The sequence below is a fragment of the Chrysemys picta genome, chromosome 1 (genome assembly GCF_011386835.1).
Source record: "Chrysemys picta bellii isolate R12L10 chromosome 1, ASM1138683v2, whole genome shotgun sequence".
Taxonomy (NCBI): domain Eukaryota; kingdom Metazoa; phylum Chordata; order Testudines; family Emydidae; genus Chrysemys; species Chrysemys picta.
Window position 1 is genome coordinate 190700468 of NC_088791.1, and position 27514 is coordinate 190727981.

General features: G+C 40.7%; 1 protein-coding gene across 2 annotated transcripts in view; it reads left to right on the forward strand.

The window, feature by feature from the left end:
* Nucleotides 1–218: 218 nt before the first annotated feature.
* IFNAR2 (interferon alpha and beta receptor subunit 2) overlaps nt 219–27514 on the forward strand; it is a 41922-nt gene continuing 14626 nt past the window's right edge. Inside the window, exons 1-8 of one of the 2 annotated variants that reach the window (XM_005283924.5) lie at nt 219–500; nt 11461–11554; nt 18183–18224; nt 18555–18684; nt 20534–20709; nt 23377–23537; nt 26075–26240; nt 26583–26704. In XM_005283924.5, coding sequence (XP_005283981.2) covers nt 11497–11554; nt 18183–18224; nt 18555–18684; nt 20534–20709; nt 23377–23537; nt 26075–26240; nt 26583–26704 — 855 coding nt within the window. In that variant the 5' untranslated portion in view covers nt 219–500; nt 11461–11496. Of the gene's footprint in view, nt 501–10197; nt 10310–11460; nt 11555–18182; nt 18225–18554; nt 18685–20533; nt 20710–23376; nt 23538–26074; nt 26241–26582; nt 26705–27514 lie in introns of those variants that run through there. The other variant, XM_042855773.2, reaches the window with a different exon arrangement.

The window sequence follows — 27514 nt, forward strand, 5'->3', positions numbered from 1 at the left end:
CGGCACACGAGCTGATTTTCAGTAGCACTCACACTGCCTGGGTCCTGGCCACCGGTCCGGGGGGGCTCTGCATTTTAATTTAAATTTAAATGAAGCTTCTTAAACATTTTACAAACCTTATTTACTTTACATACAACAATAGTTTAATTATATATTATAGACTTATAGAAAGAGACCTTCTAAAAACGTTAACATGTATTACTGACACGCGAAACCTTAAATTAGAATGAATAACTGAAGACTCGGCACACCACTTCTGGAAGGTTGCTGACCCCTGATCTAGGGGATCCCAGCCAGCGGGCCCAAGGCAGCGCAGCCCTGCCCGAGAGACTCGCCCCTGGCCCGGAGAGGGGATGTGCAGATGCCTGGAGCTCCGCCCCGTCCCCGTCTCCCCCCAGCGATGCAGATCCCGCCCAGGCGCTTTCGCTTTCGCCCCAGTCCCATGTCGCCATGAAAAACTGCTGGGGCCCCAGCTCCTAGCAAGACCGCGCTGCTGCCAGGTACAGGGGGCACTGGGGAAGCAGGCGAGCGGAACGGCAGGGTAGGGGCAGGTCCCCTTGTCTCCCAGCCCCGGGCGTGTGCTGCCGCCCCCTGCCGCGCTCGGCTGGCAGCGGGGCTGGGGCCCTGGGCCGGAGGCTGCAGCTGGGGCCCCGAACGCGCCGCTTGCTGCCCCGGGGTTGCGGCCGCCCCGCGCGGGGTAGCGCCAGGCTCTGGAACGGCGGGGGGTCGCTAGGGAAAGGCCCCTGTTTCCAATCAGAGACGTGGGAGAGGGGCTGGCTGGGAGTGATTGGTGGGCCTCTCACCGAGCAGAGATTTCCATACACCCTCCCCTCTTTTCCCCAACAAACCCCCCCCCCCCCCAGTGGTCAACGAGTTACATCGCAGTGTTGCCAATGTAGTCATTATTTGGAAATTTGAATCGAAATTGAAATATTAATACACACTTTAAAAGCCCACGCAGCGTATGATACAATGCTTGTACTGAAAAAGTATAATAGGTTTGAAAAGTATGAACAAAGACCAGCTTCCTCATACAGCTGTTGATTTTTCTGACAATGTTGGCACATTCGTTTCTGCAATGTTGGCCAACCTTATAATTTCAAATTATGATTTGTAAGCAAGGTCTGAATGAGCTCTCCCTGACAGTTAGTGATGAGCCACTGGTGGGTGGAGAGGCTTCAGGACCAGACTGTATTTACATGACTCACCTACTCTGCCTAGGTATCCAGCAGACCGAGCTGTGTTGCCCAAGTGGTCCATTTTGGCTGGTGGTTGGTTACAGATCACTTTAGTATTGAATGTGGGGGTCATGAAATGTTATCCTTATTGTATGAGTAAAGGGCAGCAGAACTAAACTTAGCCTGTCCTGATTGAGGGGTTCAACCTCAATGCTTAATTTTGCCAGTGCTGAGCCCCGACATCTTTAGGCTCGGCAGTTCATAGCCCTGGGACCTCTGGGCTTGCCACATCAGTTATGAAAGTAATGAACTTGCTTGAGCTCCGGCACCTCTTTCATTATAAATTAAGTACTGATCACCCTCAACTGAACTGCACTTGATAAGCAAGGGGTTTGGATGGCAGATCCCCGGAGAGTGGTGGGGGAGGATATGGGGGGAAGAGGGAGAGACAGGGATTTTGCTTGGTGGTGAGGGCTGTACCTAAGAATAACAGGCACTATTTGACTTGCCCCTCTCCCCTATTTAAAGATAGAACTTATTAGGTGCCAGAGAGAATCTTTTGTTAAGTGAGAACTGAAGCTGAAATCAGTAATAATCAGGTCTAAGTGCTTAGACCTGTTGTGGGACAGTATTTCTGTGGAAAAGACAGCCCAGCCTGCACTCATGTGAGGTTCCCCCACTGAGAGCTGAAATCACTGAGAGCTGGGTGGAACCTCAAGAGACCGACTCACAGAGGTCACAGTGGCAGGTGGCAGCAGAAGTTGATGGCACAGGGCCATCGGCAATGGGGTGGTGGAGTGAATAGTGGCATGACAAACAACAGCTGCCGATGCGAGTGGCAAGCAACTGGAGGAACAAGCAAGGTGCCTTATCTGCACCTCCCAGGGTGGGAAGTGAACTCTTGAGAAAGCACCTCTGAACTCTGGATCTTCACTGACCAAGGTCAACAACTATGAGTGGGGGGGGGGCGGTAGAGGGAGAAGGGAGGGGCATGTTGAACATTTGTTTGTTGTACTATTTTTAGTGACTTTGCTCCAGAATACTAGATTTGTGACTGAGAAACTTATATAAATATACATTTCCTAGTAGGCCAAGAGTTTTAAAATGCATTATTTGCCAGGATCATTATCTCAGAGTCTTGCTATCTTGAGAGGTCATTATCTTGGGGGAGAGTTTCTAGACTAAACATTATTATATTTTAATTAATTTTTACATAAGAATAGCCATATTCGGTCAGACCAATGGTCCATCTAGCCCAGTACCTTGTCTTCCAACAGTGGCCAATGTCAGGTGCTTCACAGGGAATTAACAAAACAGAGCAATTATTGAGTGATCCATCCCCTGTCATCGACTCCCAACTTCTGGCAAGCAGAGGCTCTCAGAGCATGGTATGGCATCCCTGCCCACCCTGGCTAATAGCCATTGATAGAAATATCCTCCATGAACTTATCTAGTTCTTTTTTGAACCCTTTTATAGTTTTGGCCTTCACAGCATCCCCTAGCAAAATGTTCCACAGGTTGACTGTATGTTGTTCTTTTGTTTCCTTTAAACCTGCTGCCTATTAATTTCATTGGGTGATCCCTAGTTCTTGTGTTATGTGAAGGAGCTTATTCACTTTCTCCACACCAGCCAAGATTTTATAGCCCTCTATCATATCCTCTCTTAGTCCTCTCTTTTCCAAGCTGAAAAGTCCCAGTCTTAATCTCTCCTCATATAGAAGTGTTCCATACCCCTAATCATTTTAGTTGCCCTTCTCTGTACCTTTTCCACCTCCAATATATCTTTTTTAAGATGGGGCGACCAGAACTACATGCAGTATTCAAGATGTGAGCATGCCACGGATTTATATAGTAAAAGTGGAGGAGCTTGGTTTGCCAGACTGATCAGCAAAGCCAATGCTGACAAACTATGTGAAAAGGCTGCAAAACACCAATCCTCTCGACTGCATCAACATGCAGAAAACCTTATAAGCCAGTCCTTGTCAAAGCCAATTTTAGAAGTACTTAGCCAGGCTGTTAAAAATGGTGGAGCCACAACACAGTTTATTCAAACAAACATGGCTGTCACATCATACTTTCTCTTTAAGCAACAGATACCACACACTACAAACTGGAGGCCAATGTTAAGTGCATTGTCATTTGTTAATCCTGAAGTTTGACACTGATTCTGACCCAGACCAGCAAATGCTCACTATCTTTCTGCAATAAATTCAACTGACTGGTTAGAAGCATGCAGTGCAACAGTGAAAGACTCAGCCATTGAAAACCTATTCAGAAAATGTGCATATGTGGCAGATGAATGAAATGGGTGTCAAGTATTAAGTCACGGCATAAGTTATCTTGATTGCAGTGATAGGCCAGTAGATTAATTTCTAGATGTTCAGGTTATAGAAGAGTCTTAGAAGAGTTAAATGCTTGTAAATTGAACCCTAAAGAGATGGCTGCTTGTGCATTTGATGGAGCTGCAAACTTCTCTGGAAGACATAGTGGAGTACAAGCTTTGCTCAGAGAAAAGTGCAACCCTAATCTCTCCAATACACACTGCAGAGGCCATCTACTCCAATTAGCACTAGTATGAGCTGCAGAATCTTCAAAAGGCATTTGAAAAGCTATAAACTTAATGTCTTCATTATACTCTTTTTTCGGCAAGAGTCCAAAAGAACTGAACGTCTTGGAAAATATAGAAGATACACTGGGACTGAAGTTCAAATTAGTCCAACCTGGGAAAACCCGCTGGCTTTCTCATGAGCGATCCTTGGCTGTTGTCTTAAAATTACTGCAACCATTGTTATTGATTTTGGAAAGTATCTACCGAGATGGGACAAATCTAAGTAGTGAGGCTGGTGGACTGCTTTTGCTACTAAATTCAGAGAAGACAATTGCCCTTCTCTCTAATAAGTATACTGTTGAAACCACTTGGGTCATTAAACAATGCCATCCAGGCATCTGCTACAATAGTAGTAGATCCCTGTCCAGAAATGGAAGCTACACTTGGATCAATCAGAGAGATATCCATTGAAAACATACTGGAAGAAGCAAAGACTTCCGTTCAGAAGTTGACTAATTAGGGCACTTCTATTGACTCCTTAAATGAAGAGGACAAGAAAAATCCACACCCCTACCCTGGGGTATCCCCCATGGGCCTTAATAAGTTTGTTTAACCTTTGACTGTTTGCCAAGGGGCTGATGAGCTAATAGAGATTGTGGGTCACTAAAGTAATGAACTGTTGTGGGGAGGAGTGGCCAAGCAATCTAAGACTCATGGGAGTTGAGGAAATGATGAGCCTCTTAAGGGCCCAAGGTAGACCAGGCCTCATGAGGCTCACAGGGATAGGGAGGTTGTCAGGGGGCTGGAGAGCTTACTAGAGCCATGTCTAACATAATGCACTGCAGCAGTGCAGCTGTACCGATGCAACTGCATTGCTGCAGCGCCTCTGACAAAGACACGTTATGCTGATGGGAGAGCGCTCCCCCTTCGGCATAATAAAAAAGCTTCTGCCATTCACTACATCGGTGGGAGAAGCTCTCCCGCCGACATAGCGCTGGACACATGAGCGCTTATGTCGGTGCAAGTTATGTTGCTCAGGGGGTGATTTATTCACACCCCTGAGTGACATAAGTTATGCCGACATAGGCTACGTCTACACTAAAGCCCAAGTTTTGGGGGAGTCAAAGGCAACAGGTAGGGGGAATGTTCACTCGCTGGAACCCCTTTCGTGGGGACTAAGGAGCAATACAAGATAGCTGGATGGAACGTGACAACGGTTCAAGACTCTCTTCTTGGGAGATGGGCAGCAGAATGTGGACAGAGACTTTTCCCTGATTCTACTGATCCTCCAAGCCTCTTGCCAGGCATATTCCCACCCAACTTTCCCTTTCTGCAAGAGAGCCCCAGTCCTGTAGACATTAGGAGGCCAATTGGAGGGGAACCCCCTTCCTATCCATGTACTGATCTTGAAGGCCTGCAGAGGTTTAGAGGAATGGGACTTTTCAGTAGGTTTGCAGCAGGCAGATCTTTGTTCCTCTGGATATCTTTAAGTGAGAATAGTCAGTTAAAAGGGTGATGTTGTTACTGTTCACTTAATTTATGGTCTAGCTATCCGTCTCCTGTTCATGATTGTTTGGCCTGAAATATTACAGACACATATCAATGTTTTGAACATATATTACCATTCAAGATTGTTAAAGTTAAAAACAGCCAGTATTAGAAACCCAGGAAATTCAGAGTTGAGTTTGAATTCTCAAGTAGGACACTGATTTTCACTGAAGCAAGAACCATCCCCTTAGTTCTTTTCCAGTGAAGCCTGAGGCCTCATTTTCACTAAGAAGTTAGGTCAACCCATCTACATTACTCAGACTGAAAAATCCACACCCCTGAGCGATGTAGTTTTAAGCCGAGCTAACCCCGGTGTACACAGTGCAAGGTTGATGGGGGAATTCTTCCGATGACCTAGCTACTGTCTCTCAGGGAGGTGGATTGACTATAGCAACAGAGAATCCTTCCTGTTGCTGGTAGTGAGTGTCTGCACTGACATGCTACAGCAGCATAGCTGCAGCTGTGTCACATTTTGAGTGTAGATATAGCCTGAGGCAAAATTCCACAGTTCTGGACATAACTGTCAGTATTCCATTACATAGACTAGTCATCAGAACGTGTGAATGCAATGGTTGCAGTGTCATTGGAGAAGTGAGGCTGTGGAAAACTTATTTCACCATTCTTTCCATTGGAATTTCAGTATCCATATACAGATCCAAACCCCCAAGTTTGCATTCTGTCATTATGGACATAGGGAAACCCTTTTCAAAAGGGACATGTTCTCTGTTCTTTCAAGTATTAGAAGTTGAAAGGGAAATCATTAAGGATTGGTAATTGACAAATTCCTTATCCCAAAATTACAGATTTCATTAAAACTAACCAAAGCTTAATTTCAAAGTTAACTTGCATTTTTATAGCAATTTCTCAAAAAAAGTTTTATGCCCATAAATGTGTGGCTAAATCAGACTTGAAGAAACCAATAGATTATGGTATTTTGCCTCTTCCCATTATATTTTTAGATGTATAGATGTCCACAGCAATGGCCTGTAGACCTCTTTTCAGCTTATTTTAACACACACAAGTCACCGCCAGATGTTTTAGATGTAGAACTGTAAAAATGATCCATAAATGAAGTCATCTGTGACAGATTGCAGTTTTCCCTGCAATTGATTTATCTCCCTGAAAGAGATCCAAATCAACAAATATTCTTCCTTAAGCGTAATGATAGAAAGGTAACACTGCAATATTTTGACTCCATTCAGAGAATATAATATGGTTGCAATTCTAGTGGGGCAGAATTGTTATTTGAATGTAAGTCAGTGGCTTTCTCAACAGATGCAATTTTTAAAGTTTCTAGTATTTGGTGGTGGTTGTGGGCATTTTTTTTTTAATTATAACATTTAAAAGTTTATATGCATTTTAAGAACATTTATGTACCTGCAAGCCTTTGCCTCTTTGTAAGAGGAATTTATATTGTCATCGGGATTGCTATTGTGCTTCTGAGTTTTTCTTTTCTGTAACAAAAAATATTTAGAAAGCACTAGAGAAGAAATAAAATGTTGAAAAGATGACCGTTTGAGTTCATGAACTGTGAAGTAGGTGAGCATTAAATGCTGTAACTAGTCTTTTTAGATTTGAATTTCTCCCATTTTACAAAAGGGCAGATAAAATTCCTTTCAAGTAAGAATTTTTCCAGGTTGATGTATAACTTCAGAAGGACAGATTTATCCATATGTAATCCTTTATGCTACATCACAGATTATAATTAATATGCACTATAATTCCATAAGCAGTGTTTTCTGCTGCTAAGCGCCGACTATTTATAAGAGACATTACATCCAAACAACTGAATGAATTGAGTTGACTTTTCTTAGGTTGCTACTGTTTCATTAATACTTGGAAATACATGTGTTATAGGGATGGTGAAACTACCTTCTGTTAATGCTTGGGGTATGCCTGTTTGTATATGTGTTTAAGATGACTTGTCAATGTCAGGGAGGGACTCTAGAAAGTAAGAATTTATCTTAACACTTGCATTTATCTCCTCTTTGTACAGTACTAACCTGTTGGAGTGTAGTGTATCACTGTAGACTATAGCATTTACAATGATATAAATTTGGATGATGTCACGGATGCAGCATTGTACTGATGTTTACCTCTGTATTATGTGTAATATTTTATTTAATGTTTAATCCATTTCATTTATATTAAATGTTGTGTAATGTGTTCCTTGTAGTGTTTCTTCTGTCTGCTAAAGGCTTCTTTTTCATTCTTTGATATTCCCATTTTCATTCCTTTTTCTTCCTTTCCTGCAGGGTTGTTTGTATGTGTATTTAGACCTTGCAGGTACAGAAATATGTGTGTGTGTGTGTGTTTAATTTAGTTCCCTGGATTAAAAAGTTTCAACACACCTCAACATGGCTGCTTAATACTGGTGGTTAGGGAACAGTAATTCAGTTAAGGAGGATTTTGAAATTTCAAAATCTGGTTTCATTCTGACATGGAACAAAACCAAAATTTCAAAGTTCGCCACAAAATTGAGATCCAAAAAAGTTTTGTTTCAGAAACATTGAAAAGGCATTTTGTTTTGACCTTTTAAAAATGTTTCTGATGCTCCCCAACCTGCCCAGAGTCCTAGCAACCCAGGAGGTGGGCAGGCTGGCAGGAAATCTGCCTGGTTTCTGTCAGAATTTCATCAAGACACATCTTCATAGAACATTTAGATTTTGCTGAATATGCTAATTCTGATGAAAAAATATTTAGTTGAAAATTTTCCAACAAGCTGTACTGCTTAACCACAAAGTACTGAATCTTGTTAACATGTAACTTGATTTCAAACCTGTATCATTTTAAAGGTAAATTTATTATTCATTGTATCATATGCCTGACTGTATGGACATGCCTGTTACTTTGGTTATTCAGCATAATATTTAGAGCAGAATCCTAAAGGTAACTAATACATCTACTTTGCATAGTACTAAATATTCAGTGCTTTGCATGTATCTTGTGATTTATTGTAAGGATTAGGATTAAAAGAAATATATCCATGTTTTGGAAATTATTATGTCATTTACAGTAATGCAGATGTTGTGCAAACTTGAAAAATGGTTTCATTCAGTAGCTGATCATGTCTTAGCCTTAAGCTTTCTGTTGAAGAGTTTTCCATCACTTTTCAAAACAAATATTCCATTGCTGGTTTAGGCACTGGTTCTAAAAATGTTTACATTTATGCTTGACTTTGCACACGAGTATTTTCACCGACTTCAGTGGACTACTCGTATGTACAGATAAACATGTGCATAAATGTTTGCAAGATCAGGGCCTTGGGGCAAGATCCTGCAAAGAGGCTGCCTTGGGAAGCCCATTTTGAATAGATAGATACCTTTGAAGGATTGGATCCTTAAATGACATGCTACTAAAGTGTACTTCTGCTCTTTAAAGTGACTGTAAAAATAGCATTGTGAGGTTCCATTTATTGTCTTTCAGTGGCATCTGTATGAAGTTTGCTCATTGCTGTTAAATATTTTCCTTAATGACTTGGATAATGGAGTGGATTATAACATTTGCAGATTACACCAACCTGGGAGGGGTTGCAAGCACTTTGGAGGACAAGATTAGAATTAAAAATTATCTTGATGAATTGGTCTGAAATTAGTAAAGACAAGTGCATAGTACTATACTTAGGAAAAAAGAAATCAAATGTAAACTAGGAAATAACTGGCTAGACAGCAGTATGGCAGAAAAGGGTTATAATGGAGCATACATTGCATGAGTCAGCAGTGTGATGCTGTGGCAAAAAGGGCATATATCATTCTAGGATGTATTAACAGGAATGTCATTTGTAAGACACGGGAAGTAATTGTCCTGTGCTACTTGGCACAGGTGACGCCTCAACTAGAGTACTGTGCCCAGTTCTGGGTGCACATACTTTAAGAAAGTCATGAACAAATTAGAAAAAGTCAGAGGAGAGCAACACAAATAAGAGGTTTACAAAACATGACCTATGAGGAAAGGTTGAACGTATTGGACACGCTTAATCCAAAGAAGGCTGAGGATGGGGGGAAATATTTCTTTAAATATGGGAAAGATGGTTATAAATTGTTCAGTTTGATTGCTCAATTGTTCTGTTTGTCCAGCAAAGGTAGGACAAGAAGTAATTGCCTTTATTTGCAGTAAGGGAGATTTAGGTTAGATATTAGGAAAAACTTTCTAACAGTAAGGATGGTTATTTCCTGGAACAGGATACATGGGGGAGCTGTATAATCCCCATTCTTGGAGGTTTATAAGAACAGGATAGATAAATATTTGAATACCTGTAAGGAATGGCCTAGGTATACTTAATCCTGCCTCAGCATGGGGGGATGGATTTGATAGCCTCTCCAGGTTCCTTCCAGCCCTACATTTCTAGGATTTCTAAAAAGTAGAAAGTTGTTTTTTCTAACTGTCTAACTTGTAAACTTCCCCGAGACATGAAAGTAAAATGGTTGTTTCTGGCTCAAGCATTCTCACCAGAAATGAGGATTCTTCAGCACAAATTATGCCCTCATTTATATCTGTTAATTGAAAGCAATTAGGTTGCAAAAATGGAACTTAGTGCACTGTTTGGAACTTAAGGCTACATCCTGCAAGTATTATTTTACCAGTATTAAGATGGTAGAATAATTACATCTATGGCCAAGAGCAATATAATAGAGTTTATAATTTTGTGCATCTTGAATTTCCCCTCATGTTCCACATCTTTCCAGAAACAGTCGTTGTTATAACCACAGATTTTAATAGCATTTCACATACAGTCAAACCATTTTTAATGTTCATCTTTTTTATGTTGGATCTAGTGGCATAGTGCTCCCAACTGCCATCTGTCACAGTTCAGGGCATCTGCACCTGTATTTCCCCTCAGTGTTCCAGCAAGGGCACCCACTCTAGAGTCCCAGTTCCCCAGCAGTTCCCCCACTTGGATGGAAACGTGTTCCTCTTCCGTCTAACTAGGGTATTTCCAGGCTGCATCATTTCCTGCCTACATTGTGTTATCCTCGGCAGAGGCCGGCTGCCCAAACAGAATCTGCTTGCTTTCTCTTCAGATACCGTTAACAGGGTAATTGCTACAGCCTACTTTATTCTCAGTAAAAAACATTACCAAGAAAACATTTAAAACAGTAAAAGAACCCACACACATGCTAATTAGCTTATCAGAGTTAACTCCTGTGCTTGTTGTCCTTCATAGCCGAAGATGACTCCAGAGGCTGTTTTATGTCTTCTGGATACAATTGTGGCTAAAAAGGCCAAGGAAAGAGTGGCAGTCCTTTCTGCATGAATTGCATACGTAGTGCGATACCGAGGACGGGATTACAATCTGTGTCTCCTGAGTCTGCTGCTGTTTACAGCTCAGCCTCTGTGCCGCAAGATCCCTACAGCAGTTAATCTCAAATTGGGTAACCCCATCATTGACTGCTGCTTGCCAGAGTGATCTATCTGTTTCTGATGTCTCTAAGCATTAATGTTGCATTGTTTCAAATTACGCTTCAATGTGTCCTTGAAGCATTTCTTTTGGTCACTTTGTAGGCAGTTGCCCAATTTCAGTTTGCCATACTGCAGCTACTTTGGCATCCTGGTGATGTCCATCCTTTACACTTGACCAGCCCAGAGTAATTGTGATGCAATAAGCATGGTTTCAATCCCTGTGGAGTGACTACTTCCAGATTCTCATTAATGGCAACTTTTGGAATTAGTAGACACTGGGTTTTTCACCCACGGTGTAGTTTGAAAATGGAGGATTGGAAGTGGGTCATTTGCATTCCCCAGGTACTTCCTAGGATATCCAGTTCACAGGTATTGTTCCAAAAAGTCCTTTGAAGTTTGTAAAAGCTTCCAGAGATTAGTCAGTCTTCAAGAGAAGGTACAAACATACAGGCCCACAATAACACAGACAGAATTGTGTTTTTAATACAATGGAACCCAAAGATGTTCAACTTAATTTGATAAAGTTCATTCAGAATATTGTCAGTTTGTCACACCATTTTCATATAAACCCTTAATGAAAATACTTCTTCTTTAAACAAATGTTTGCCTATGTTTATTTGAAACACTACAAACCCTGCATATCTCATGTTAAAGATACTGTTTCATCCCAGTTCCCACACGACATTAAAGGTGTGATATCACCTCTTACTACAGAAGCCCTGTTGTGCTTTTATATCAATCATCCAGTAATTATGCTGAAGTTGATTTTGCTTGGTATAATTGCAGATCCAGAAGTAAAATGAGTACTTCACAATCAATAAGATGTGCTTCGAAATCATGATGGCAGTACTGATTGGACCACTGAGTTTTTGTCAACTTGGTAAGTTACTTAATTGTGTATACAGTACAAAGAAATAGCAGTGCTGATCATGCTAGTGGTCAGTAAAGATTCCATGGCATTTTTTATAAGAAGAGGGGTGCTCTGGAAGAACTTGTTGCATTCTGCATCCCTAAATTCCCCTGTACTTTCAGATGGATAGAGGATTTTTCATTTCCTGTCCTAAACTTTTGGACACTATTGCTGTATGATTTTAAATCATTGGAATTTATCAGGGTCCAGCAGGGTTAATACCCTAACATTATACAACTAAAAAATCTGGCTCATCTGCCATTTTAACAGGAAACCGCTTTGGCAGATTCATTTAACTCTGTAGAAAAAGCAACAGAATAAGCGGTGAATTTATTCGTCCTGAAGATTCCCCGTTTAACTTGCAGATCATATCCCTTTGCATTCTCATTCCTCCTCCTCTAATCTAAATCAAGATATACTTCTTCCAGTTTGTTGTTTCTTTTGCTATCTGAGGCCAGAACTACACACACACACACACATTGTGTACCAATATCACTATTTTGGTTAAGGGTGTGATTTTAAAAAATAATATTGAAATAGCTTTGCTGGTACAATCCCCTGTATGAATGCAGTTATACTGGTATAAAAGTGTCTTCTACCACAATAGCTTATTCCTCTTCCAGTACATGAATAAGCACTTTTATACCAGTGTAACTGCATCCACATTAGCAGGTTGTACTATTTCAACTGTACCAGTATAGTTGAAGTGGTACAACTTTGTATCTATTCAGGACCTCAATCATACTGAAGAAAGAGCACTCTATAAAGGAAAGTAGTAGCTGAAAGCTGGCACTGTTGCACAGGTGTAATCTGTAAAGCTGTGGGGGTTTTTTGTTTTGTTTTTTAAAAAAGGTCCAAAATGGCTGTTGTTGGTCAGCAACAGTAATGACTAAACCTTGTGATGGCCTAAACAGAAAGAGCTCTCATCCATAATTATAGCTGTTTTGATCACTTCACACTAACTCAACAGATGTTCTAAGCTTCAGAGTGACATTTAATGTCATTGTGTGTTCTACTTGTGGCATTGTGTCTGGAGGGTGTTGTACTGGGATATTTGTGTTGATTTGTGCGTGTGGTGAATGAGGGGCACATGCTGTTGTGAGGGCGGTCGGTGTGTTTGGCATTATTGTGCATCCTTGTTATATGGGTATGTAACGGGGTGCACTTACCTCTTCTGAGCGCCCCCTTGGCCATGTGCGTGCCTGCACACTCACTCCTGTTTCTCTCCGATTGTCCCTCCTCTGGAAACAATGTCTTCCCCCTCTTGGGGCTTCCAAGCTACAGCTCTCCATCTGGGCCACTATAGTTCAGTTCCCCCTCTGGGGTGCCTCACTGTCCAGGCCACTTCTCCCAGTGGCTAATGGGCAGGGGGACCCAGGCCCGCTTACTACTCCGGGTCCCAGCCCAGGGACATTGTAGATAGCCGCTGTCGCTGTGTCCCTTTATCTAAAACGCTGCAGCTCTAATTCCCAGGCCACTTCCCTGTGGCCCTGTGCCATCTTCACCCTTACCTCAGGGCCTTGTCCTGATGGAATCCCTACAACCAGCTCAGGGCTCCTTCTCGCTCTTCCTGGCTTCTGGCAGCACTACCTCATCTGAGGTCCTGTACCTCTGTCAGCCAGCCACACACCATCCATACTCCTTCAGCTCCTGCAAGGAACTGAACTCCCTATGGCCCTGCAGCTCTTCTTATACTAGGCTGCTGGGCCCTGATTGGCTGGGTCCCACACAGCCACTCTAGACAGCTTGGAGGACCCTCTCCACTGCCCTTTTCTGGGGTGGGGTATGGCAGGGCCTCAAGGTCTCTAGCAGGGGGCTTCAGAGGGTCTGGTGTACCTCGTCACAGGGTAATTGTGTTGGTTGGCGTCTAGGGAACTGTGCTGGGAGATTTGTATTGACTTGTGTGGATGGCTGTTGGTGCACAGGTATGGCAGTTGGGCCAACTAATCCACCAGTGGTGCAGTCTCCCTCATACAACTAATGAAATTGCTGAATGCAAATTAGCTGTAGAATACAGGTATACTGCACAAGTTTAATTTACAGTATCTGTACACCACACTGTATAATTTGTAAAGTCAGAATAGCTGAAAACTTAATAATTGGATGGTAAAAGACGGCAAAACCCAGTGATGGTTTAGCCTGGTGATATTCTGAACAAAAGGAATCCTCTACCATTCTTGTGGCTGCTTCCATTGCTTCGCATTGGCTCAGCAGACGTTTTAGGTTTCATAGTGACACATAGCGTGACATTCCTGGAATCTTATTATATTGCTGACAAATATGATTTCATGTTAAGGCTTTCCAAGTTTCTGTTGATGTAAGGAAACTCGGTTGTTGAGGGCAATGTGAATTCTCCAGAATAGGAATTTCACCCATTGTGCTTGCCAAAGAAGTTACACTTTTAAAAAAATATTAACTGTTGAGGACAGAAACTAAACCTTCTACAAAATTGATACGTTTTATAGCTGTAGTTTTAGTTACTATTTTTTAAATTAAAGATAACTTGTATCAACAATAGTGTTTATCTTCTTACAGAAGTGGTAGGGCCTCATCCAACTCCCACTGAAGTCACTTGAAAACTTTCTATTTATTTCGTTGGAAGCTGTATCAGTATCATAACAAGGCAGTAGTAATATTATTTTATTTGTGTAGTGGAAGCACCCAAAATATACTAGCTGCTACATCTATGGGAAGAGAGAGTTCCTGCCCCCAAAAGCTTAAAATCTTAACTTATATGTTACTCTACATATTATAAAAGTTATAGCAATTACTTATTTTTAAAGCAATGTTTTACTATTCATCCCACTAGACCAAACTTTATAAAATAGTTGATAATCTAATGCAGAAAATAAATTGTTCTAGTTCTCTTGACTTTCTACTCTCTTTAACCACAGTTCTATTGTGGATTTTTGTTGTGCAGTCATAGGGAGGAGGAAAGAGTGTGACAGGAAGGATGTCTTGTGGTTAAGTCACAGACTGGAACTCAAGAGAAAAGGTTTCTGTTGGGCACCACCACAGATTTACTGTGTGATTTTGAGCAAATTGCTTAATCTCTGTGTGTGTCAGTTTCCAAGGATACTGAGAGGATAAATTTATTATGTGCGAGGCATTTAGTTACGATAGTGAAGAACATCACAGAAATGTCTATAAATACATTTGTCTGCAGTTTCAAGGATTCTACACTAGTATCTTATTGTTTAATTTCAGTAATTAGAACACTTCATTTATACTATAATAAGAGCAATTAAGGGGTATTTCCAGGAAATAATTAGTCTGGAAGTCTTTCTCCATGTACAATCAAATGTTATACTGTATTACATGTAGCATTATAAGCATGCATGATTGAGTTAAAAGCTTGTCTTTTCAATTATAGCAAGTAATTTGCTATTTCAGAAAATATTTTTAGACCTCTGGGGACATTTCACTTTATTTTGTATCTCATTTGTCTGCATTGTGATCATGTAGTTTATTTCACTGCTAAGTAGTATATCCCTCCTCTCATAGACTGACACTTTTAAATTAAAACAAGAATTACTTTCCCTAATAGAATATTCAGACAATTAATACAAAAATGTTACTAGCTTATATCAATGCTGGATAATTCCTTCCAATGTCCCCAAGCTTATTAACCTCCTTCTTAACCTGGGCTGATGTCCCACTAGAATCTTGCACCCACTTTGATTTAAGGTGGGTTTGCCTTAATTTACAGTTCTCCATTCAGTGGTCATGTATTTTAAGTTTTGTCCTAAGACTCCTTTCATCCTTTCAAAATCTTCCATGCTGTGACTTTTGTTAAAAGCTTAAAATGGTTATATTATTATTTATTGTAGCATCTAGGAGTCTTAGCCCTGGACCAGAACCCCATTGTTCTAGGTGCTGTACAAACAAAATAAAAAGGTTGTCCAAGCCCCAAAGATCTTACAAATGAAGTATAAGATAGGAAGTATAGCAGTAGATACCAACAAGCAGGAGTATTAAAAAAAAAAAAGAGCCAATGTTGGTCAGCATGATAGGCAGTGGTATCAGTGCAACAGTGGCCTACTTGTTGATTTTTTGGAGGCATCACGGTAAATGAGAGTTTTAAGGAAAGATTTGAAGGAGGATGATGAGGTAACTTTGTGGGTGTTTATCGGGAGCTCTTCCCAAGTGTGAGGGTCAGGATGGGAGAAGGTACAAAGGTGCTTGTTTGAAAATTTAACAAGTGGGCAGTGGAGGCTGGCATTATTGGCCAGTTGAAGGTGGGGGTTGACATCTGAATAGTAAATGAGAGATGGTAAGGAGGGTGGGGATAGACCGTGAAGGTCTTTGAAAGTGAATACAAGCAACGTACATTTGATGCGATAAAAAAGAGGGAGCCAGAGAGGGGTAATGTGGTCAAAGCAATGGGCTAAGGGAATGAGATTTGCAGCAGCATTCTGAGTGAATATAAGTGGGGCAAGACTGCATTTTGTCGAGGCCAGAGTAAAGGATGTTGCAGCAGTTGAGACACTAGATGATGAGACTCTAGATGAGGGTTTTAGCTGTGTGGATGAAAGGAAAGGGTATATTTTAGAGATGTTTTGCAGAAAGAATCTGCAAAATTCAGACATAGCTGGGACATGGGTACCTAGAGAGAGGTCCGAATTGAAGATGATGCCCAGGTAATAGGCCTGACTGACAGGCAAGATGCTGGTGGTGTCCACAGTGATTGAGGAAGGAGGGAGCGTGGATGGCTTTTGTGGAAAGATTCAGAGCTCAGTTTCAGCCATGTTGAGCTTCAGCTAACAGCTAGAGCCCTGCACGCATACAAATTTAGATCCGCGGATGCAGATATCTGTGGATATAAACCTGTATCTGCAGAACCACACGGCTCTCCCCGGAACCCGCAGCGGCGAAAGGAGCAGAACGTGGGGCCACCGCTCCCAGGAGCCAGTGCCCCAGTGCAGCTGTACCACCCTCCAGCCCTGCCCACTGGGGTGGGCACCAGGCTCACCAGCAGCTGTCCCTGGTCTCACTCTTGTGTTCAAGCGGCATGCACGCCCCCAGACAGGAAATGCAGACAGCTGCATGGAAGGGATGGGGGCAGGGCTGGGAATGGAGCAGCAGGTGGTACAGCTACGCTGGAGGAGCTGCCGGCCTGGGCCACTGGCTCCTGGGAGCGGCGGCCCCACGTTCTGCTCCTTTCGCCACTGCGGTTCCCGGGAGAGCCCTGCGGTTCCATGGATACTGATTTATATCTGTGAGTATCCGCATCCGCAGAAATAAATTTTTATCCGCGCAGGGCTCTACTAACAGCTAAACATCCACAAGGAGATGCCAGAGAGACAGTTGAGATTTTAGTTTGGAAAGAAGGAGATAGGGATTAGGTAAATGAAAGCAGTGAATTATATGTTGCAACTCTAACAAGCTACAATATTTCAGAAGTCCACACTCCTGACATGTAGCCACCAAGGCACATGTGAACATATCACATCAATATTCCTCAAGTACTACTGGCTCCATATCCCTTTCCAGATAGAATTTTTAAGGCCTGGACACTGACTTGCCAGGTACTTAATAGGTTGGGGTCTGAGCTACCTCAAAAACCAATTATCCATTCACAACCCTCCATGACAGTGCTCTAAAAGAACTTTTCAACTAGGCTGACCCAAGCTAAGATTGTTGGGTCTGTGGAACAGAGTATTTTCAGCAGCAGGAACCTGGCTAAGTAATACCTTACCAGGGGAGATCAAAGTGAGCCTGAGTGACAGTGTACATGGATCTGAATGATCCAGGAAAATGCCATCCCACATTCTGGAAGATTGGAGGAGAGAAAGAAGATGGCAAGATGGGGGGAAGAGTAAGAAAAGAGCACCCACACATACATACTGGGGACAAGGGAGGCTGTGAGAACATTTCCATTTACTGGGGCTGTCTTTAATTATTATATAGTGCTTAAATATCACAATGATATGCAATTTAGAAACTCCTGAGCTATCGCTGATCACCTCCTTAAGGATAGTAATGGAAAAGCATTTGATACAGAAAGGAAATAATTCAAGTGCAGTTTCATCAAGAAAAAAATGGTATAATCTGAAAGGAAAATGATGATGATAGAGATAGAGAACAAGATTAACAGGAGTACTTGTGGCACCTTAGAGACTAACAAATTTATTTGAGTATAAGCTTTCGTGGGCTACAGCCCACTTCTTCGGATGCATATAGAGTGGAACATATATTGAGGAGATATATATACACACATACAGAGAGCACGAACAGGTGGGAGTTGTCTTACCAACTGGCCTCTCAGAGTTGGTAAGACAACTCCCACCTGTTTATGCTCTCTGTATGTGTGTATATATATCTCCTCAATATATGTTCCACTCTATATGCATCCGAAGAAGTGGGCTGTAGCCCATGAAAGCTTATGCTCTAATAAATTTGTTAGTCTCTAAGGTGCCACAAGTACTCCTGTTCTTTTTGCGGATACAGACTAACACGGCTGCTACTCTGAGAACAAGATTAGTATCACTAATAGTAAATGAATAAGAACTCTAATTTATCATTGACAAATACTGTAGAACACACATGTACCATTTCTCTAATGAATAAATATATATACACATGTTTTCATTTCCAGTGTACCTCAGCATTTTGACCACTACTTTGTTCAGCTTGCCAGGTAAGAATTTTTATTGTATTTTAAGCACAATCCTTGGAATAGCTCAAAAGATGTGTATACTTCCATCCGGCATCCTTTTGACTTCACTATGCATTTCCATGTAAGAAAGTTATATGGATAATATCCTGTAGGACAGTCCCATGCACTTGTGCCTCCAATGCAATGAATGTGCAATTTAAAATGAATTCATCTTCAATCTTGTAGTTTTCTTATCTTTTGGGGGGCTGATATTTAACTAATTGGTGGGTAGAATTACCATGTATAATGGTATTGCATTTGCTGTCCTTTTCGAATGCTTCTTAATCTTAGCAATTTTTTCTTTTAATCTAGAAGCATCTGTGATAAATCCACCTCAGAACTTAACAATGCGCTCTGAGAATTTCCAGCACACTTTATCATGGGAACCAGGAAGTAATACAACTATGCCAACATACTATAATGTGAAATACATAGGTCTCAGGTTTGTTTCCTTTCATACTGTACATGAATTTGTACTTTTTCTTACTTAGTAGTCAAAATATTCTATTGACTATTTTGTTTTCCAAATAGATTTTCTGAAATTTGCCATTCATTGGATACAAGGGAAAGAATTAGGTTTTAAGATATGAGTAGCTATTTGAACAATTTTAAACAAGTACACATTAATTCCTAGAGCAAATTTGTACATGGAAGAAACCTGTATTTATCAAAGGAATGATAACTTCAACTTTTGTTGATCATTTCTGTTACTTTCTGTTCTTATTCTTTCATCAGTGCAAAGTACTGTACCTTAATTGAGAGATTGGACCACAAGCCCTTTGGAAGTGTGATGGATTGGCTGACTGGTGCTGAGCCATACTATATTTGACAGTGCATGTGTGCAGAGCACACTGAACTTTAAATCAAATATTTTTCAAACTGGTGATAACATATATGCTGAGTGCCCCACATAATCTGGGACACTGGGCATATAACAACACCGAACAAAGGTTCGATAACTATAAATAAAAATAAATACATTTAAACTATTTTTTTGTTTTCCTTTTTGGATTTCACTCCAAACTCTCCCTTTTCCCAGTGTAACACTGTTCAGTTCCTGTTCTCCCACCCCACTCCAGAATGCCTCATTCTGTGCCATCACAGGTACCAGGAAATTTGGCAAGCCAACAGACACTGCCAATAAGAGGTTACCTAAATGGTATTTAAAAAAAAAAGACATCCACATTTAAAAAAAAAACAATTTTATAACCTTAAGAATATAAAATAAATTAAACTTTTCAAGAACATACCATGTCATGTTTTAAATGCTGCTTACCTTTGATGTTCCATAATGCAGTGTGGCTTCCTAATATTTTTGTCATAACAGAAATACGATCTGTGTCATCATTACAGAACTGGAGACATGGGAAGAGGTACCTGAAATGGGATCCCATCTGGGTGCTCAATGTTATATGTCAAATGCTGTTCTGTCTCAGGCTGTCTTGAGACATGCAAACAACTTTCAGGGTTAAACTATTTTTTTTAAATAATCCTTTGCAGGTCACATTTAAGTAAAAAGGATTCTTCACCATTCTATTTATTATTTGTAATACAGTAGCATGTATGGACCCATCTCCGATTGGAGCCCTGTTGTGCAATGCAGTGTGAAAACACATAATAAGAGAGTCCTTGCCCCAGTGAGTTAACATTTTAAATAGAGAAGATGAAGGGTTCAGGAGAAGCGGAGTATGACCTACAAGCAGAGTGAAAAATGTGAGGGGCTGCAAACATTGTTAGTTTCCAGATTTTGTCGTGGTGGTGTTTTGATTTTGGGTAGGGTTATATTGAGAAGAAATTAGTTTGTACATAACCTATATGGACCAGGAAAGGAGCCAATATGATCCTAAAATAGATTAACCCTACTAGAGTGAGTAGATTGGGGTAGCCTTTTGAGAAGAGGAGCAAGTGGGGTCCCTCTTCAGGAAGTTTATTTTATGTTGCCGAGGTGAGTGGGAGATCCTGTGCAAAGCTTATGATTGACCACTTCTTGTATATCATTTTTGTTTTTATCCCTTAATCATTCTGGTTTGTTGTGGTTTGAGATTTTGTTTTTTCAGGTTTCTTTGTCAAACATGTACCTCTCTTCCACTCCCCATGTAGGTACACTGTAAATAAACCATACGGATTTTACTAGTCTTTGTCGTTTTGATTAATTTTGACACTATTTAAGGTGAGAGCAGTGATCGCTTCATCCAGTGCATCTCTGAGTTTTCATGTTACTCTCCAGAGGTACAGTCACAAATCAGAAGATCCTTTGAACAACACTGATTTTTTTTTCTTTCAACTTAAAGTGGATCAGAAAAGGAATGGAAAATGGCTAAAGAATGTTCAAATACCACATGCCTATTCTGTAACTTGACAAAGGAGTATGAAGAATATACTTCTACCTACATAGCAATGGTTCAGAGAGTCACAGAACATGGAGAATTAAATTCATCTATTCTTGTATTCTCTCCATATACATCCAGTAAGTTTTCGCTTACTATTCTATTTTATCTGCATTTGTTCCATTTTCTTGTTTTTATTCCCCGCTATACATAACCAGTGTTTTACTAATGGTACTATAAGTAACTCCAAAGTAATTTAGTTGGTGATATACTATTTTATGTAAGATGTTTTGAGCTAACATATCATCTAGAGTATATATAATGTTTTATAATCAATCATGTATACATAATACATGGCTTGAATAGTTCTTATGAATAGAAACAAGCTACAGTTTTGAAGGAAAAAGCAAATGTTGGAATAGATTTCCTTCCACTGTGCAGATATAAGAATCAATTTCTTTTATGTGTTTTCATTACAGACTTTTATAAAGGTCGTAGCATCATTTAGGGCATTTGAGAGTAGACATTAAAAAAAATTACTACCTTTATAAATTGCATAATCTACTTTTTTGAAGATAATTAATTGGTTAAGTGTTGAACAGGCAAAAACAAAAGGTGAGGGGTGGAGGAATATCTGTTTTCATTCTAGCTGTCACCTGGATTTCTCCCTACCCCCTTTGGTATGTCTCACATAAACACCAGATGCTCATTAGCAATGATTGCCTAATACTGCTAGAGGCTGCTTCTCCCTGGAGTCCTATTAACAATATCGCCACACTAATTTCTTTTTTTCCTCTCCTGAAATAAGGACCATTTATGTTGGGGAGCAAGTGGTTAAACTGAACAGAGAGACTACTGTACCTCATGTTAGGTACAAGGTTACAGAAATAGTATCAACTCAGATCAAAGACTCTGAAATACTTTAATTGTAATGCTATCGAGCCAGGATAACATTTTCATGAATGGAAGTTTCTCCATTAGTTTTAAATATAATGGTTAAGCTATTTTGCATCTCAAATTTGCAGGCCTTCAGGGAACAGTGTAGCCCTTATTGCAACTTGAATTGACTTATATAGCTTCCCCCGCACACACACCCTTGTTCCTGTCCTCTTCTGTCCAAACATCAATGCCCATTTATCTGGTGAAGCAGAGAATCCTGAACTTGAAAATAATGTAACACTTTTCCTCCGCTGACTCATCAACATAGTGCCTTACAATGAGATTGTTCTAAAAAATTGGAAATGGTAAATTGTACCTTGTAGTCAGACTTCATTGTTCCAAACACCTATTTTTCATAGATATGTATCAGAAAAATAAAAATATTACTCTGTAACAGTGTTTTCCAGCTGTTTCGCATTTATGGATACGTTTTCATGGATGAGGGTGCACTAGCATCTTTCCCATGCCACCTCTATGTTTGCTGTTTTGTAAAGTTGCAGAAAAGTATTATCAGTTTACTGAAGAGCCAAGCTCAAATGGTAAATGTTTTAACAAGGGCAATTTATCTATTTCTTTTCTTTTCTTTTCCTGGTACATATTTAAACCAAGATGGCCCTAAGTAGAAATGCAGGGCTGTTCTGATCCATTACCCTAAAGCATCTGATTTACTCCTACCCATAAAATAGGAAGGGTTGGAGCCTCTCTGTCCTTGGCAGAAGGATTTGAGGCAGAGACAGATGACTCTTGCAGTCAAAAACCATGGGAACAACCACGTTCAGGTGAAAGCTTAGGTTGAGGTTTATTGTTGTTTTGTATAAATTAAGCAACAGGCAAACTACAGGAAGGGGTGGGGAGTAAGATTTGGACAGTATTAAGTGTGTGCATGCTCCTGTTTGGAGCAATGTCAGAACGCCACCTCTTTAAAATGTTTAATTATTTTACCTATATGATTACAATAATGAACCAGACAAGTAGTTAGCACTTACATAGCATGTTTTAGATTTTTCAAAGCTCTGTGTAGACAATAACTAATTAGATCAAAACACAGCACTTGCAGAAGGATCAGTGAAGTGCAAAACTTTTGACCTTCAGGTTTTGGAGATTCTGCTATGTTGTGCAGTGGAGAAAACGTCTGCATAGTTTTTAAAGTCAGGGAATTGTCAGAGCTCATGGCTCCCCAAACCCCTGGGCGTTCTGAGAAACAGGATCTCCAGGCATTGTTTTGAGGGCAAAAGTATTCATGCAGAAGCCAGGCTCAGGATGGTATTCCTCAGGTCCTGCCTCACAGTCACCTGCAAGAGTGCATCTTCCTTTGGAGCTCTGCGGCCAGTGGTTCCCAGCCAACAGTTAGTCCCTTTGTCTACCTTCCAAGGGGTATTTGTGTGTGGAGGGGCCACCCGCAGGGATTAATTCATATGGGTATTTCAAGTGTTTAACTAGAAGATGCTGCCACTGAAAACAATGTTCACCTCTTCCCCATCAGCCTGTACTCACTTCCAAGCCAAACAAACAGAGCCTTAGTTGCACAGAATTCACACAGAAGGGCTTCTGTGTGGGGCTGGAGAAACAAGGGATGCTGCTGTTTTGGCTCAACTCCCCTCTCTTCCCACCCTCCTCCCCAAATCCCTTTTCTCCCATGGTAGTTTTTGGATTGTTTTAGGTTTTACTCTGTTTTTATTCCCTCTGCTAAAAAAATTGGAGGAACAATTTTCCCCTGAATCTTTGATAATTTCAAGCCCTTTTGGGCAACTAATTAGTCAATCATCTGACACATGGGAATTTACTTGATTTTTACAGCTTGTCTAACTGATGTTACATGTATAAATGTAGTTATATTTTTGGGGTTTGTTTTCTTTTTCTTTAAACAGCATACTTGGGTCCACCAGCAGTAAATCTTACTGCTTGTCCAGCCTGCATAAATGTGACAGTAAAACTTCCAGCCGCATATTTAAAAGAAAGTTCTTTAATTGCTATATATCAAAAACTTGATTATACGATAACAGTGGAATCATTTGATAGAAAGGAAAAGGTAAGTAACTTGTAGTTTTTTAAGATTTTAAGAAAAACGTACAAAGCATAAAATATAAATTGGCTTGAGCAGTAAGGAAGCTTGCTGAAGATGATCTCTGTCGTATCTTATCCTAGCTCTTTATATGAATAAGACTATTGTCAGTGGTTTACACTACTTAGGATAAATATGAGCCTTCTTCAGGCATGAACTGATGATTTGGGTACAGGAGGAAATCCTTCTGCCCTTCATTCCACCCCCCAGTGATAAAGTATTCACCAGTAAGTGCAGTGTAGGGGATTCTCTTCATTCCTTTGAAGCATCTGACATTGGCTACTGCTAGAGACAAAATAGCTGATTAGGTAGACTATTGGTTTGTTCTGGTATGTCAGGTCTTATGGTATCACATAGTATTGCAGGTCTTATGGTATCACATAGTATTGATAAGAAAAGTAAACTCAGTGCTAGTGAATATCAAAAGTGCCTTTTTTCCCCTCTAGGAGCTCCCCATCCAAATTTTAAATTGTAGTGAGCCGTTCCTGCAACTCACTTGAAAAGTAGAGAACACATTTACATTGTCACTTTCACCCTGAAGGATCCCAGAGTGAACTGTATAAGGAGATCACTTCTCCCGCCTCTAAAATGAATCTTGAAGGTTTATGACATTCTAGGGTGTAATTGAGACCACTGTGGGGCAGTGTCACTCTTGCTCTGCAATCCTGGGTGCCACACAATGCTTTGCTGCTGTATCTTCCACTTGGGCTGCTCAGAAACAGCTTTGCAGCATGCGGGTAACACCCTTAGTATCTGTGTCTAGCTGTAATCTGCCAGTGACACATCAGTCTCACACTCGCTTCCACCAGCCTTGGTGACCACTTGCAGGGTGACTCCAACACACTCCCAGTCCTGGATTTTCCCCCAAAACCTGTGTTCTGTACTACCCGGCCCTCTCCTGGACAGTCCAGATCTATTAGGTCCATTGCCCCTCTAAGGGGATAAGTATACAACAGTCTGCTACCCTAAAGGGAGCTACACACATGGTTCACAACAATGGATTACTTTTGATTAAAGAATAAAACAAGTTTATTTAACTACAAGGAAATGGGGTTTAAGTGAGTACAAGTATAAGGCATTAAATTCACAAATGATACAAGAGAAATAAAGATAAAGTGCTTCCTAGTACTAAAACTTAACAATCTTGATTTGGTTCAAGGTGTAGTCTCTTGCCACATGTTTCCAGTAACATTGCTGACCAAATTCACAGACCAGGATCTTCTCCAAGAGTCCAAAGGTTGTTTCTTTTGTTGTCTTAGGTGAAAGAAAGAGAGGGATAGGGAGAGAGAACTTGGAGTGTTTTTGCCCCTCACTTTTATAGTTCAGTCGCCTTCTGAAATGCATTTTCCTGAAGGTTACCCCTCGATAATGTTCATTCTCACTGTGAGGACAGAGACAAGGAGTCTGGTGGTGAAGAGGGTCCATGCTGTTGTTTGCTAAGATGCAGATTTGTTTGTTCATGCTCCCCCTTCCTTGCCAAAGAATGACCACTTGGTAGGTGATTGCCCATGAACTTCGATGCCTCCTGGCTAGAGGCGTTAGCTTGTCCTTTGTCTTTGAGAAACTGGTTTACCCAGACTTTTCTGGTAAACACATTTCAGATCTAATTTCTACTTATCTTTATAACTTTACATATAATGTTGTTGTTCACATTTCACCTTGATATGATTGACAAGCCAGTTATTAGTTTTTAAATGATATCTTACAAGGCATATTTCATACAAAGATTATTACTATGGTGTGTAGGGTGTGACTACAGGGGTGCATTCGGTCACACATTTGTTCAGTATTACATGACAACAGATTGGGACAGACATTGCATAAGAATTCTCTCCAGATGAAAATGTGATCTGGGTTCATTACTGACTCAGAGAGAAGTGCAAGAAGTATTTCCACAGTGCCTGTCACAGTGGTATCTAATCACCAAAATATGAGTGATTCAATTACACTGTTTTCTGCAGCATCTAGGCCCCCTATCTAAGAACTGACCTAGCCCAATTCAGCTAAGCTTCTGAGATCAGATGTAACCAACATTAATAATCAAAACCATTGAAGGGGACTCTTCTAAAAGCCTTTAATAATCCACTGTGAAGACAGATACATTTGAAGAAAGAGAAAAGGAATGTAGATACAAGACTGTTAGCTTTTCTACTGAACAGCAAAAGTGCCGTTTTATGGTGCACCATCTTCTTGCTAATGTAGAACTTGTAAGATTGAGTTATCTGTAATGACACCCTTTTAATAAATTGAATCCAGTGGACAGAAGTGTAGGGTCAGTCCCTGAGCTCTAGTAACTGCTTTCCTTCTCTCGAAAACTGAAAAAGTGCTATGCTTCCTCCCCCCCCAACCCCCACCCCCAACTATACAACTCAGTTGTACTTGCTACTGTACAGCTTCACAATGGGATATTAAAATAGCTATTATAGGCACCGTTTTTTTTTAATCAGTGTTTAACAACTCTGTTTAGACAAACAGGTTTCAATAAGATATTGTTTTCATGGCAGATTCCTATTAAGAATGAAACCTCTGAAGAAAGCTTTAGCTATGTTGTTGGAAGCTTGCGTTCAAATACAAATTATTGTGTGTCTGTTGCTGTGGCTGCATCATTAAAACGTCTTTCCATCCCTTCGGCCTTGAAATGTGTAATCACCAAGTCCAACACTCAACCAGGTATCACATATTTTAAAGTTTGGTGGGGGAGAGAGTCAGGTTGTCATATGGTTGTTTTTTAGTTTTTAATAGTATTTTCAGAAAAGGGAAACTGGTAAATATCCCAGTAAGAGAGAAAGCATCTTTTGATAGACATTTGGTTGGACCTATAAATGACGTATGAGGTACCTGATATCTTTGGCTAATCCTGCTGGCTGTACAAATAGCCCTTTAATTGTTTTCAGTGATGCAGAGCTGTCCTTTTCAATCTTAAATAAGTGTGTAATATAAAATAAGATAAATTGGAAATCTCTCCTGCATCTATTGGGTTTTACTCAGTATGTTTTTTTTTTCCATTTGCAGGTTATGGTATAATTCCAATCCTAAATGGTGGACTTGTTGCATTGATAATAGGCATCTTCCTACTAGGACTGTATAAAGGAGGTTTCATTTGCTTAAAAAGTAAACCGTGGCCAAAAGTTTTGGTACGTCTTTTTCATATTTAATTTACCTGGTGGGGGAGAGGGAAGGGCTCATAATGTTTATACAGCAAGTAGCAAGATATATTCTTCATTAGATAGAAGTTAAGCAACAAACATTTGCCCATTTCTGATTTCCTTCTCCTAGGAAAGGCGCAATGAGCAGTGCTTTGGGTCACTTTAAGGCTCTACTTCCTTGTGAATCAGAATGCTAACATCCCTTGCCCACTTCTGAAATGGGTGCTGTGACCTCTCTTGGCTGGGGTTTTCCCTTCCTCCACAGAGCATGCTCCAACATGCTCTCCCCCGAGATTCTTTCATAGAATCATAGAATATCAGGGTTGGAAGGGACCTCAGAAGGTCATCTTGTCCAACTCCCTGCTCAAAGCAGGACCAATCCACAACTAAATCATCCCAGCCAGGGCTTTGTCAAGCCTGACCTTAAAAACCTCTAAGGAAGGAGATTCCACCACCTCCCTAGGTAACCCATTCCAGTGCTTCACCACTCTCCTAGTGACAAAGTTTTTCCTAATATCCAACCTAAACCTCCCCCACTGCAACTTGAGACCATTACTCCTTGTTCTGTCATCTGCTACCACTGAGAACAATCTAGATCCATCCTCTTTGGAACCCCCTTTCAGGTAGTTGAAAGCAGCTATCGAATCCCCCCCCCCCCCCCCGTTCTTCTCTTCTGCAGACTAAACCAGCCAAGTTCCCTCAGCTTCTCCTTGTAAGTCATGTGCCCCAGCCTCCTGATCATTTTTGTTGCCCTCCGCTGGACTCTTTCCAATTTTTCCACATCCTTCTTGTAGTGTG